This window comes from Myxocyprinus asiaticus, chromosome 28, assembly GCF_019703515.2.
Source record: "Myxocyprinus asiaticus isolate MX2 ecotype Aquarium Trade chromosome 28, UBuf_Myxa_2, whole genome shotgun sequence".
In the NCBI taxonomy this organism is placed as follows: domain Eukaryota; kingdom Metazoa; phylum Chordata; class Actinopteri; order Cypriniformes; family Catostomidae; genus Myxocyprinus; species Myxocyprinus asiaticus.
Window position 1 is genome coordinate 39,772,844 of NC_059371.1, and position 14,897 is coordinate 39,787,740.

Below are 14,897 nucleotides of genomic sequence, written 5' to 3' on the forward strand. Positions count from 1 at the left end.
CGTGAGCAGGCACAACTAGTGCTTTCTCTATTGTGTGAGAAAATCATCACACAGAAACAACACACATGTAATCTTCCAGTGAACTCCGGCGAGGAGTGGAAGTGAACAGCGTGTAAATGCGTGGGTGTCAAGCATGCAGTGCGGGCTGAGGCAACCATCGCTTTCCCTATTGTGTGATAACATTGTTATGTGCAAAAACACAAAGGAACACATTTCCGGCTTTCCCGGTGGGGATGAGTAACGTGAATGTGTGCATATTGACAGCAAATGCATTTCTGTTTTTCTTGTGAGAACATAACACAAAAGGAAAAGGACATGTTGCATATAAGCGGCTCTTTATGTGATACATCAACACATTTATACGTAGTATTGAAAAGGATACAGTATCTCCTGCCGGAATGCTGCGTCTGAAGCAAAGCACCCATTCACAGAGAAGCATCTTCCTCAGCGAGGCGGAGAGAATCTTCGCCGGAACACTGCAGGGGAGGGGTGAGTCTTCTCACTGCAGGCACTGAGATGTACAGGTGATGAGTCATCCTGTCCGTGTCTGCACAGAAGATCCCGTCTGCTGAAAAACTGTATCTCGACGGTGAAGCAGACAGGGCTTTCAAGACGAGAGATGATGTCGCTGTCTTGAAGGAAGAAAATTCTGAAGAAATGGTGTTCGTACACGCTTATTTAGGCCAACTGCGCGTCTAAAGGGGCGGGGCTCAAACACCATTGCCAATCTCAGGATTGCCGTTATTGTACAAGGGCTTCAACTAAGTCGTCGGAAGGAATCCCCATAGCGATTCTCGCAATACCGAGTGAACTGAATTGAAAGAGAACAAGAAAATCGATCTGATAATTCAGACTGAAACGCATGAACAAAAATCTGATTTTAATAAGATTTTAAATCACTTACGAATGTGGTTAAGATCAGGCTTGTAAAACATTTTTTGGTGTTTTTGTTTTGTTTAGACTTCAAAAACCTAAACAGATTTGAGTCGGATAGGCCAAAAAAATATTTTGTTCTTTTTCTGCCTATGTTATAGCCTAATTTGCCAAAAAGGAACATCTATCGCCCAGTGCTGATACCAGGGCTTGCACAAGGTCCTTGAAGTGCTTAAAGTTGTTAAATTTAGCTTATAATAAATATATTTAAATAAATAAAAGAAATTTAAGTAATGCAATACATGTACAATTATCTTATTTTGTTGAAAAGTGCTTAAAAGTTTTTGAAATTTTAATTGATTTTCTATTTAGTAAGCATGCCTTAGAAACAAATATTATTTTTGCACTCGGATTTCCAAAACTTATAATAAAAACACTTATAATAAATAGATTAAAATAAATGAAAAAAATTTAAGTAATGCAAAACTTGTACTATTAGCTTGTTTTGTTGAAAAGTTCTTGAAATTAAAATGGACTATTTCTATTTAAGTAGCATGCCTGAGAAACCAATTTAAATTTTCCTCACATCTTTGATGATATTTGCGATATCCCCTGCATGTGGATTTCCAAAACTTAGGATGGCAGGGAAACACTGGCAGTTACCTGATTTGTTAGGGGCAGGGTTAAGGTTGGGTTATAGTTTCTCCAGAATATTATTGAATTGCCCAATCAGGTATCACTTAATGCGTAAATTACTCTTCTCCTGCCATACTACATTTTCAAAAATCCATGACCGACGTGAAAAGCAACCAACCACGGGACATTTTTGGGGGGATTTTTTTGTTATGTTTATGGGCATAAAAATGTTTTAAAAAGTCTGCGCCTTTGTTGCTGCTAAATGATGATGTGGACACTCTAAAATGTAAATAAATCACTTGAAAATGTGACCAGATTTAATGCTAGGTGACTAAAAATAAACACTACCTAGTAAATGTTCAGATTTTACTTGCCAATGATTGTGTTGTGAAGTGGGGAAGAAGTTTAGCATCGAGATCCAACTGTGTGTTGTCAATGAACGCCAGTTCCCTGAAATGTGTGTCCATCGAAGATAAGATCCATGTAGTACCTTTTCATTGAATAATATCTCTTTTAATATTATTTATGTTCTTTACAGTCAGTTGTTGATCAGCAAGTAAAAAGAAACGGTTTTAATCACACCTAGCACGGATGCGGTGAAGAAACTGTGCCACTCTTCTCTCAAAACACATCAGACGCTCGATGCTGGTTTTCCTAAAGACACAGTACCATTTTAGCTTTTGTTATACAAATGAATGTTGACTCAGTGTACATATTGTTAAATTGCATAAATTATTTCAAACAATGACGGCTATCATTATTAATGCAGATTCAATCTTCAGTGTGTGTGACTGATGGGACCTCCACAGAATGTCAGGATTCAGTGTGGAGCGGCAGAGATCAGTCCACACCACAGCGGCTGCTGGACAAACTCTCTGAACAGAGATCCAGAGACACACAGGACTCACAGCTCACTTTACTCTGTTCTACTGATGCTCAGGAGAGTGTATGTGGCAGTAATCATGGTGATCAAACCTCCACAGAGTCTCTGACTTCTGTCTGTAACGCTGGAGAACAGCAGATGCTGCAGACACCAGTGAAGATTGAAGTGAAGCAGGAGGAGGTAAAAGAAGAAAATACAGCAGAGGAACAACAGAGTGATGAAGATGATGAACAGCAGATGCTGCAGATGCCAGTGAAGATTGACCTGAAGCAGGAGGAGGAGTAGAGGAACAACAGAGTGATTAAGATGATGACGAAACCACAGTAGAAGAACAACAGTGTGATGATGATTTTATTCCTTCAGGTATGTTTCTTTAAAGTTTTATATTTTCATGCAAAGCGACTGTAATGTTAAAATCATTTTTAAGAAAGAGGTTTTATCTCATGGATTTTAATGTTGTTTTAGAAATGCTCAGTTGTCTTTTAAAAAGGTACATATTTTTATTTGAATTTTTACAAGGTCATAACAGTTTCTGGATTAAGGGTTTCTGCTTCTTAATTGTTAAGTCTTAATTTGTTCTTTCTTTTTGGCATCAAAGAATAGTTCTGCCAATAATGAAAAGTACTCACCCTCATGTTTTTGCAAATATGTATGACCTTATTTTTGTGACTGTGGCTCAGATTCAATCTAAATGACTTTAATCATGAAATGCATTTATCAGCCTGGATGTTTGGTGTGTTCTGTCATCACATTAGGGTTCTTTTTTCACTTTTGTCCCTCTTGAATTTATTTTTGTCAGTTTACTGTGTTCATTGTAAAGCTGATGGAAGTGCAAGAGGAAAGTCAAGAACTGAATGAAGTGGAGGAGAAACTTCAGGATCAGAAACATCATGATTTCACAACTGGAGAAAAATCTCTGAGTAGCTCAAAGACTGAGAAGAATTTCTCACCATGTAAAAGCCAGCCTAATATACACATGAGAATTCATACAGGAGAGAGACCTTACACGTGCCATCAGTGTGAAAAAAGTTTTGCATATGCAGGCCATCTCAAAGATCATCTCCTCTTGCACTCTGGAGAAAGACTATTTGAATGTGATAAGTGTGGTAAAACATTTGTTTTAAATTCAGTCCTAAAACAACATCTAAAACTGCACACAAATGAGAAGCCTTCCAAGTGTTCTTTTTGTGGAAAGAGTTTTGCACTCCTTTCCTGTTTGAAAGAGCACCAGAAAATACATACCGGTGTGAGGGCTCATATGTTCTATGTACCAAGTGCAATTAAATTCTTACTTGAGTGCTTCTCACAGAGCAACAACATAATAATGTGCAATATCCACAAACAGACAATGAGTACACATACTTACACATACTTACGCATAAGTAAATACAATTTAAACATATAAAGTGTATGTGTAATTGTTATGTGTTATACTCTCACCAATTCATTTGTGTGTGTGTGTGTGTGTGTGTGTGTGTGTTTTGAACTCTGGCTGTCTTACAGTTCCATCTCTTCATTTGTGTGTGTGTGAGTGTGTGTGTTCTGTATTGTGGCTGACTAATTGATTTTATTAATATATATTTAAAATAGATTACTCATAACTTAATGCTTATTCTATGTATTCTCTTTGTAACTCCATGGTCAGGTTTGACTGTAAACAAACAGTAATGTCACATTATTGCAAAAACTGGCTCTTAAATACAATGAATTGCTGAAAACAATCTCTAAATATATATCCAAAAGCATAATCTTAATCATAAAGTAAGTTATAACAGTCTCTGCAACCATCTACTGGTTGTTATTGTAAACATGACACAATCTTATATTGTTTCAATTTATAGATGTGTATGTTTTTACTGAAGTGAAGTTAACACAAATGTGCTCATTTGCATATGTAAATGAATTATGTAATTGAGAAATTTAACTGTAAACAAGATCTAAATAGCATAAAATCCCCAAAGAAGTGCATAATTTTATTGTTATTACTTCAGATAAGAAGTTTTTTTATATTAAAGTTACACCTGTACTGTTTACGGACAAAAATGACTGTGAACAGCAAAGGGGTCACTGCAGTCAGATTTTGACTGAGAAGCAAACATGTTTGTTCAGGCCTGAACATCTGGAAATACACACAAAAGAGAAGCCTTACAAGTTGTCTTTTAGTGGAAAGAGTTTAACATGCCTGTCCTATTTTAAAGTGCACCAGAAAATACATACCGGCATGAGGGCAAGCAATAATCCCCACCCAATTTTGTTTTATTATTTAATTGTATTTAATAGAGGTACTGTATTTTACATGAACAGTTTTTAATCATGTGAAACAATATCACTCACTCTGAAAGTTCATTTTAGTATTTGTTTATTCTTAGTGGCCATTCTTTAAAAAAAATTAAATTTCCAGCCAGAGGCATCATTTCCATTCAAACTGTGGGGGCACGTGCCCCCAGATTTTTCAAACATGCATTTGTTACTTCCAATGATTATTGGATGTAAAAAATAAAAAAGAATGTTTGTCTAAAATGATGTGGCTGAAATCTTTATTCACATGTCTTTTCCTTAATCCGTAAGCCAAGTGCACACTATGTACAAATAGTTGCACCCTGCCCACACTAAACAACAAAAGCTATGATCCCAAAATGGATTCACAAACTCACAGCAACTGAGGAGTTTCTTATTTTTTCCGCTTTTTTTGTTATTTTTACTTTTATTGAATGAATGAATGATCAGCGGAGAGTGTGGACACAGGACTGTGTTCAAGAGCTTATTCTTTATAACTTGTCAGCAAACAACATGAATGAAGGGCTTGTGCCTGTTATTGCACTGATTGGCACAGAATGGGGAAAAATAAGAAAAAGAAATGCCAAAAATAATGTTGAGACAGTGGGTAGGGGATGTGGGTGATGTATTATTTTCTAATTATTTCATGAGTCTATCTCAATTGCTTATGTCTCATTGCACTCAAATAGTCTGGTTGAAACTAAAGAACTTAAAAACACACTGAATCCTCAGTTGCTACAATGGGTCAGTGTGTAAGAACGGCATGGGTGTGTTTTTTCAGTATGAACAACCTGGGTTCAAATCAGCCTTTTGACCCAGTTTTCCCCATCCTGTTACCTGTCTCCACTCTTAATATTTATCTTTAATACTATAAAATAATAATAAAATGAATATAAAGTTAATTTCCCCACAGTGATCGAGGAAATTAGATAGGTCACGATGAAGGTCAGAGAGTTAAGTGAAAGGTTTGATCCAGGTAATATTACGGCATGCTCATGAACTGCTTTTAATTTTAAAAACATCATATGTGTTAATTATAAAGTAATAAGAAGATGGCAACATATGTCCTGTAGTGATGTACTTGGGGAAACGAGAATGGGCAAGAGGTCGGCTAGCATCCTCGTTGCTGCGAGTTCTGCAGCTCATGCTCCTTTCCAGTCAAATTGCAAAGAGAAATGCAAACAAATGTGTTCCCACTCAAGATATAACGGTATGTCCACTGAGGTGCAGATGCAATCTTTGTTCATTAATATGTAAAGTTCCACATGGGTGGATTATAACTCCGAGCCTCTAACACAAAGGGAGAGTTAGTTATCACTAGTCCACCCAATCAGATTCTCATCAAAAGAACTGATTGATGTACTTCTCCACTGACCAACAATATCTCATGACTGACAGTAGTAGATGTAGAGCTGAAGTTATCAAATTTGTTAAATATTTATTTTAAAGCTTTAATTGGTCATCAAGTATGACTATTCATCAAAACAGACCATTTAAAATAATGTTTTACGAGTACTCCTCGTTGCTGAGCAACTTCAAATTAACGCCAGGTAAGAATCTCGCGAGATTGATGTGGGAGGGATCCCTGCTAGACATGACTCTTTTTTATGTCTAAAGTTTAAAAGCATGCCATTTCAGTTGTCTGTCCTCACTTTTCAAGCAAAAAGTCTTATTTTATTCCACTGAATGGCAGCAAGTACTAGAAAAAATATTTTTTCCTCTATCACCTTCCATCTGAAATCTAACGCATTTTAGCCCTCACTCAAGTCTTTTTTTTTTTTTTTTTTTTATAAGTGCTGAGAGCTTCCACACTGTTTTGTCGAATGTCTTGGCTTCTGAGTTGTCTAAAAGCACATCTAGGTGTCATTGGAAAGCAGACAATCCCAGCTTTACAATGACATTTAATCTTCAATAGATGAGAAATTATTTAGCTGATGATTTGTTTCTCATACTTTTTCTACCGGAATTCATATTTTGTTCTAAAAAAATTTGACACAACATTGGATTATTCACCCAAGCAAACTAACAAACTAGTAAACAAGTAATTTCTTTGACTCATTTGAAAGCTAACAACCCAAGATAAGGTTTGATATAAAGTTCAATGCTATTTGGGGCTTATAGATCAGTGGTCAGAAAAGAAAAGAGACATTTGCCTTTTATACCTTACCAAAATACAATTTCCCTTTGTGATATTTAAAAAAATAATTCAGACTGTTATATTATGGTAACAAAATAAACAGTCCCCTTCCTGAGAATGAGAGCTTTTATTTGATATATAAATTGTTTACTTAAGTGCTATGTGAAGGACATTTATATTCATTTTTATAATTTCTACAACGTAACCTCTAGGTGGGGCCAATATGCGACACAAATGTTTTCAGGCCTTATTCTATTATTTTATGTAACAAAATGCAAAAGTAATGGGGTTCTCTGAAAAGTTCAGATTCTAAGCTTTCAAACTGTACCACATACGCCTAACATGCCTATTTCTTTCCAAATGCCTTAGCATCCAGGGTCTTCGGGGTTTTAAGTGTTCTAACGGCTTGCCATAAAGCGTTTCCCCACGGACCTACCGGTGAGTATTTTGAGTTGATATATCTCTTTGTGACTGCAGAGCATGATTTTTATGAAGCTTTACCAAATTACAACAATAATAGTCAATCTTGCGAGATTCTTACCCGGCTTTAATTTGAAATCGCACAGTAAGTCAGCAAGTCATAGTAATTCTTGATGGCAAACTTAATATTTAATAAATATTTAACAAATTTGATAACTTCAGCTCTACATCTGCTAATGTCAGTCATGAGATATTGTCAGTCAGTGGTGAAGTGCATGAATCAGTTCTTTTGATGCAAATCTGACTGATTATAAAATTATTGTGCCTGTTGGAAAACCGGGAAAGGAAAAATCTAACCCAAAAACGATAGACCTATTGCTTTAACTGCTAATTTATGTAAACTCATGGAGAGAATGATTATATACAGGGTAAAGTATGTACTTGAACGGAAAGGACTTACACCAAATCAGAGTGGATTTTGGACAGGACGTAATACTATAGATGCTGTTGTTGGGCGCTTCGTTCTGGAGCGGGTTTGGTTATTAGCAATAATTAATCATTATCAAAGATAATGATTAATTATAAAAATCAATCGAACATTGATTAGAATCAACATTAGCTTTTTAATCCTTTAAATCAACAATCATCAAAGATAACTATCAATTATCAAATTCAATAGAATATTAATTATTATCAAAGATAATTATCAATTATTAAAATCAGTAGAACATTAATTAGAATTAACATGATCTTATTGATCCTTCAAATCAACAATCATCAAAGATAACTATCAATTATCAAAATCAATAGAATATTATTAAGGATTAATATTGCCGGGGCACCACCCTGGAATCAGGGACTAATAACCAGACAGTATAGCGGTCTCAATATAGGATTGTTCTCTTAGGAAAGTTGACATCCGGAGAACATCGACATTCAAAAGGTAAACAATGAAGGTTTGAATCTGAGCAGTGATATCTCCTGCCAGCCCTTGACATAGGTGCTTGCAGAACAATACCATAACACTTCTCTTTAAAGTATAACAAAATTTATTGATGCAGTCATATCAATTAATAATCAATACAATGCAGACGATAAACTTCCGACTTCCAACTACAAACTAAACAGTAACATGATTAGATATGGTAACAAATAAGCCTATAATACATGAGAGGAAGGTATGTGCATGTGTTTGTGTGTGTGTGTGTGTAAGGAGAGAAGCAGGGCACAAAATGGCAGATGCGGCTCTCGTGGAGTGGCATCACATGAAGTTTCCGGCCAGAGAATGTGGCCGCGAATGTGGGCGGAGAGACTGGTTAATGGCATCTGCCCATTTAACGCATGTCTCCGCTGGTACGATAACTTAGGGGCAAACTAGGCTCTATCGCCAAGTTATCTGCTCACCAAATGTGTGTGCGGGTATGTTAGTGAGGGGTTGTGTGTGTGCGCGTTTAGTATGAGAGAGAGAGAACAGAGTGACGGCACCAAAGCCAGTTTTATCAGTTGTGGGAGAGAAGGCACAATTGTTTTATCACTCAGAGATGCGGTGAACGGCTCGTAATCCATCTGCCGTGGCCGTTGATTCTTTAATGGATAAACTCAGTGTGCCAGTCTCACCCGCAATGGCAGAAATGCACAAACAGTCCAACACTGTTGGATGACAACACAGCAAATCTCATTCGTGGTAACAGTAAGTTACAGTAATACCTAAGTATTATTAGCAGCAATGAGCGGACTCAGTGGTCTGTAAATTGTACAAGCAATAGCCTTGATACACAAGAATAACACACTATAAATAATCTATCTCTGCCCAGACGTAAACCTCTTACTTGAGTCACATGAGGACACGGGTAGAATGTGTGTTCGTCTGTCGTTTGACTTCGACTCGGTTCCTCGAAGCTCGGGCGATGACGGGAGGCCGTTTCCTCGCTATGTTGGCGGGCGGTACGGTGGCTGATTCTCGGCGGGCTGGCGGAGAAATCAGCGAAGTCGACTCGGTTGAAAAGGGAAGAGAAATCTTCTTTCTTCATTTCTGCAGGCAAATGGGTGAGACACGGATTGCTCAGCGGTCTCCTTTGGATCCGTTTGTGTGCTCGGTGGAACATGGAGAAATCTCGGCTCGTCCAGTGAGATGAGATTTCCTTGGGCAACGAGGCTACACCTGGGAGCAGCAGGGTGTTGAAGCAAAGCGTAGAAGGAATTTCCGGGTTTTATACTCTCGATGACGTCATGACTGAGGGACGCGTTCTGTCATGCGTTTCATCCAACAGGGGTTGAGTGTTCGATCCTTCAGAATTTCACACATAGGTGTAAAGTGAGCAAGGCTTCATGGGATCTGTAGTCTGATTTGGACTCCCTTTGTTTGATTTTGGCGTCGCTATTGTTATCAGGCTTTGAGTATTCTTATAGGCCGCAGTCAGGCTTTATGGCTGCATGTAGGCCTGCCTTTGTCTCCTATTTGTGTACATGAGGCCCAACACTGTATTATGTTTGGAAGCAGACATTAAAAAAGCACAAGCTGAAAAAGAGACAATGGTAGGTGTGCTCTTTGACATGGAAAAGGCATATGACATGTTATGGAAAGAAGGGTTATTAATAAAACTTAAAAAGATGGGAATTGGAGGGAAAATTTATATCTAGGTTATGGACTTTTTATTTGAAAGAATGGTACAAATGATGGAAGGATCAGAATATTCTAAGGTTTAGAAAATTAATAATGGATCTCCACAGGGAATTGTTTGTAGTCCAGTATTATTTAATATAATGATAAATTATGTTTTTAATAATGTTAAAGTAGACATTGGAAGATCACTGTATGCTGTTGACAGGGCAATATGGAAAAGAGGATGTAATATATCTTACAGTTGAAGTCAGAAGTTTACATACACTTAGGCTTAAGTCATTAAAACTTATTTTTTAACCACTCCACAGATTTCATATTAGCAAACTATAGTTTTGGCAAGTCGTTTAGGACATCTACTTTGTGCATGACACGAGTAATGTTTCCAACAATTGTTTACAGACAGATTGTTTCACTTTTAATTGACTATATCACAATTCCAGTGGGTCAGAAGTTTACATACATTAATTTAACTGTGCCTTTAAGCAGCTTGGAAAAGTCCAGAAAATTATGTCAAGTCTTTAGGCAATTAGCTTCTGATAGGCTAATTGAAGTCAACTGGAGGTGTACCTGTGGATGTATTTTAAGACCTATTTTCAAACTCAGTGCGTCTGCTTGACATCATGGGACAATCAAAAGAAATTAGCAAAGACCTCAAAAAAAAAAAAAAAAAAAAAAAGAAAAAAAAAAGAATTGTGGACCTCCACAAGTCTGGTTCATCCTTGAGAGAAATTTCCAAATGCCTGAAAGTACCACGTTCATCAATAGTTATAATCAATAGTACACAAGTATAAACACCATGGGACCACACTGCCATCATACCGCTCAGGAAGGAGACGCATTGTGTCTCCTAGAGATGAACGGAGTTTGGTGCGAAAAGTGCACATCAATCCCAGAACAACAGCAAAGGACCTTGTGAAGATGCTGGAGGAAACAGGTAGACAAGTATCTATATCCACAGTAAAGCAAGTCCTATATCGACATAACCTGAAAGGCTGCTCAGCAAGGAAGAAGCCACTGCTCCTAAACTGCCATAAAAAGCCAGACTACAATTTGCAAGTGCACATGGGGACAAATATCTTACTTTCTGGAGAAGTTTTCTCTGGTCTGATGAAACAAAAATTGAACTGTTTGGCCATAATAACTATTGTTATGATTGGAAGAGAAAGGGTGAGGCTTGCAAGCCGAAGAACACCATCCCAACTGTGAAGCATGTTGTGGGGGTGCTGTGCTGCAGGAGGGACTGGTTCACTTCACAAAATAGATGGCATCATGAGGAAGGAAAATTATGTGGATATATTGAAGCAACATCTCAAGACATCAGCCATGAAGTTAAAGCTTGGTTGCAAATGGGTCTTCCAAATGGACAATGACCCCAAGCATACCTCCAAAGTAGTGGCAAAATGGCTTGAGGACAACAAAGTCAAGGTATTGGAGTGACCATCACAAAGCGCTGTCCTCAATCCGATAGAAAATTTGTGGGCAGAACTGAAAAAGTGTGTGCGAGCAAGGAGGCCTACAAACCTGACTCAGCTACACCAGTTCTGTCTGGAGGAATGGGCCAAAGTTCCAGCAACTTATTGTGAGAAGCTTGTGGAAGGCTACCCAAAATGTTTGACCCAAGTTAAACAATTTAAAGGCAATGCTACCAAATACTAACAAAGTGTATGTAAACTTTTGACCCACTGGGTATGTGATGAAAGAAATAAAATCTGAAATAAATAATTCTCTCAACTGTTATTCTGATATTTCATATTTTCAAAATAAAGTAGTGATCTTAACTGACCTAAGACAGGGAATGTTTTCTACGATTAAATGTCAGGAATTGTGAAAAACTGAGTTTAAATGTATTTGGCTAAGGTGTATGTAAACTTCTGACTTCAACTGTATGTGGAACGGAGCATACAGGGAGAGAAATGGGCTAATAAGGGGGAAAAAAACAAAAATGTTATGTTTCGATCTCTTCAAAACGTTAGTTTTTTTTATTTTTTTTTTTATCTCTATTATCATGTTTAATTTGTATAAATTATATGTGAACAGGGCTGTCGATAGTGGGTAAAGGTGGTAATGATTCTAGAGGCCCAAAGGTCCTGGGGGGCCCCACAACAAATTCAAAACTGTATTATTTAATAGGTAAGGGGCCCAGAGCAATATATAGTCCGGGGGTTCCAGAACTACTTGCTACGGCCCTGTACGTGAATATTCCCAACACTCTGACAGTGCGATCTCTGTATGGGATATATTTTAGGGAATATCTAAAATATGTGTCTTTATTAAACTAAAAATGGACGGAGAGACACGTCTTATTTAGCGAAATTAAATAGCAGGTACACTGAGTGTCTTTTTAATCGTGTTTTCATTTTAAAGCAACAGAATTTAAATTATATCCACTTTATCAGCAACAGCGCATGAACGTGAATCCCGCGATATCTGCCTTTGATCTCGAAGGTGTCTGAACCAGTACGAGAAGTGAAAATTGTCCGACTTGACAGCACGCATTTTATTCCTCACCTGACTGCAGCCGTCTATTCTCGTCTACTTTCAAAGCGAAGCGTTTGGAATCTCAAACGAGTCTATTAATATTCTGAGGCGAGTGGAAAAAGCGTCATAGCATCATAATAGAATGCGCATGCGCGAGAACTTGACGTGAGAGGGATTTCTTCTGAACACGACACAGTAGATGACAGAAACGGAGTTATTTTCTCAACCAATAAAACACGAGATTAAACAAGAGCTGCTGACGGTTTGAGAGCTTAGGTACGTGTTTAATGTGTTTTACATCATTTATGTATTTATGTTGCATGTATATGAAGATCTATGTTGATATATTTTTCTTTGCATGTTGTTTTTCTCTCTTTGCCGTTTTAATGACCATAAACAAAGATTATTATCTCCACATGAAGCATTATTTTGTGATGGACGCTTTAAATATTCAGTTCCAGTAAAAACAAGCAGCAATCTGAGAATATCACGTTTAATTTCTGATATGAGCTCTTTAAATACAGCGGCTGATTGTGAATTAGTTCACAGTATGTGATAATATATTGTATTGAATATAAGCCTGTTATGATAGCTGATAATATTCCTGCAGTCAGGAAAACGAAACCAAACACACATTTATTTTTATACTATCTCTATACCATCAGAATTTTCTTGTGTGTAATCATATAATAATATTTTTGAGTTTGATGAATGTCAGTCCATTATAATGATGATGTTTTTGTGTTCAGATGTTCATCATGAGAGAGCAGGTGGATGTGATCTGCTGTAAATCAGTAGGAACTGATCTGTCCATGCTGGATATTGATGATTTCATCACAGAAATCTCTCAGCTGAAGAAAGAGGTGACGTCACTGAAGACAAAACTGATGGAGAGAGATCTCGTTTCATGCTGTACCTGTTTTGAGCGAGTTAAAGTTGAGATTGTAAGTAAGCTTTCAAATGATGTGATATGACTGTGACTCTGTGATGATGAACAGTACAGATGTGATTGTGTTGTGTTTTTCAGGAGCTGGATAAGGTTTTCTGTCAATCTTCAGTGTGTGTGACTGATGGGACCTCCACAGAATGTCAGGATTCAGTGTGGAGCGGCAGAGATCAGTCCACACCACAGCGGCTGCTGGACAAACTCTCTGAACAGAGATCCAGAGACACACAGGACTCACAGCTCACTTTACTCTGGTCTACTGATGCTCAGGAGAGTGTGTGTGACAGTAATCAGGGTGATCAAACCTCCACAGAGTCTCTGACTTCTGTCTGTAACGCTGGAGAACAGCAGATGCTGCAGACACCAGTGAAGATTGAAGTGAAGCAGGAGGAGATAAAAGAAGAAATCACAGCAGAGGAACAACAGAGTGATGAAGATGATGATGAACAGCAGATGCTGCAGACACCAGTGAAGACTGAAGTGAAGCAGGAGGAGATAAAAGAAGAAATCACAGCAGAGGAACAACAGAGAGATGATGATGATTATTTTATTCCATCAGGTATGTTTCTTTGTTTTTTTGTTTTTGTTTCTCTTTCATTTTGATGACAGATGTCAGAGTCTATTACCAAATGATTTCATCACTCAAAAGTCGCACTTAAATGTTTTTTTTTCTGTTTTTATTGTGGTTTTAGAAGTGCTCAGTTGTCTTTTAAAAAGGTACATCTGCTTTCACTGCCCTGTGACAAATATATGATCATATACACTGATTAGCCACAACATTAAAATCACTGACAGGTGAAGTGAATAACGTCCTGCTTACCTTCGTAACCTCCATTCCCTGATGGAGGGAACGAGATGTTGTGTCGATGTAGTGACACTAGGGGTCACTCTTGGGAGCCCCAAACACTTTTTTGAAAAAAGGCCAATGGGAATTGGCAAGAGGAATTTGCATGCCCCTCCCCCGAACATACGGGTATAAAAGGAGCTGGCTCGCAACCACTCATTCAGGTTTTGTGCTGAGGAGCCGAGACAAGGTCCCGGCCATTTCAACGGGTAGTTCAGTATTGTGGCAAGAGGGACACAACGTCTCATTCCCTCCATCAGGGAACGGAGGTTACAAAAGTAACCAGGACGTTCCCTATCTGTCACTCACTCGACGTTGTGTCCCCATACGAAACGCCACAATAAACTGAACTGTGTTACGTGGACTGGCGGTGCGAGACGAGCAGACCGCTGTGTGCCTCGTAGCCAGCGCACCAGGCCATCACGTAACCTCCCCCAACGCTCTTATGAGCGTCGAACGGTCCTTTGGGAACAAGTCGACTTGCCCAACAAATAGGGACTAGCCCAGCCGTGGCCTCTTTTTCACTTTTTTTTCTCCACAAAAAGAGTGAAATTTTCTTTACCAACTGGGGGCCATAAGTGTCTACGTCGGGGAGGGGTGGTGTCACTCCCAAGGGGAAGACAGCGCAGAGACCACACCCGGCCTGGAGGGGGGGCCATTTAGAGTTGAAATACATCACATGATCTTACCGAGTCTTATCGGAAGTATGTCATGTAGAGAAATCCCATGGTAGGTCCTACCCAAGGGGGGGAGGAGCTCTACAAACATGGTGACCAGGGG

At 38.3% G+C, this 14,897-nt stretch overlaps 1 protein-coding gene across 5 annotated transcripts in view; it reads left to right on the forward strand.

Moving 5' to 3' along the window:
* Positions 1-14,897, forward strand: part of LOC127418735 (zinc finger protein 260-like) — a 340,334-nt gene that overhangs the window by 225,610 nt on the left and 99,827 nt on the right. For 4 of the 5 annotated variants that reach the window (XR_007893541.1, XM_051659498.1, XM_051659484.1 and 1 more), the window contains exon 8: positions 13,386-13,832. Coding sequence is in view for 4 of the 5 variants with exons in the window: in XM_051659498.1 (XP_051515458.1) it covers positions 13,386-13,832 (447 nt within the window). In the remaining variant the exon portion in view is untranslated. Of the gene's footprint in view, positions 1-12,222; positions 12,604-13,076; positions 13,272-13,354; positions 13,833-14,897 lie in introns of those variants that run through there. The other variant, XM_051659491.1, reaches the window with a different exon arrangement.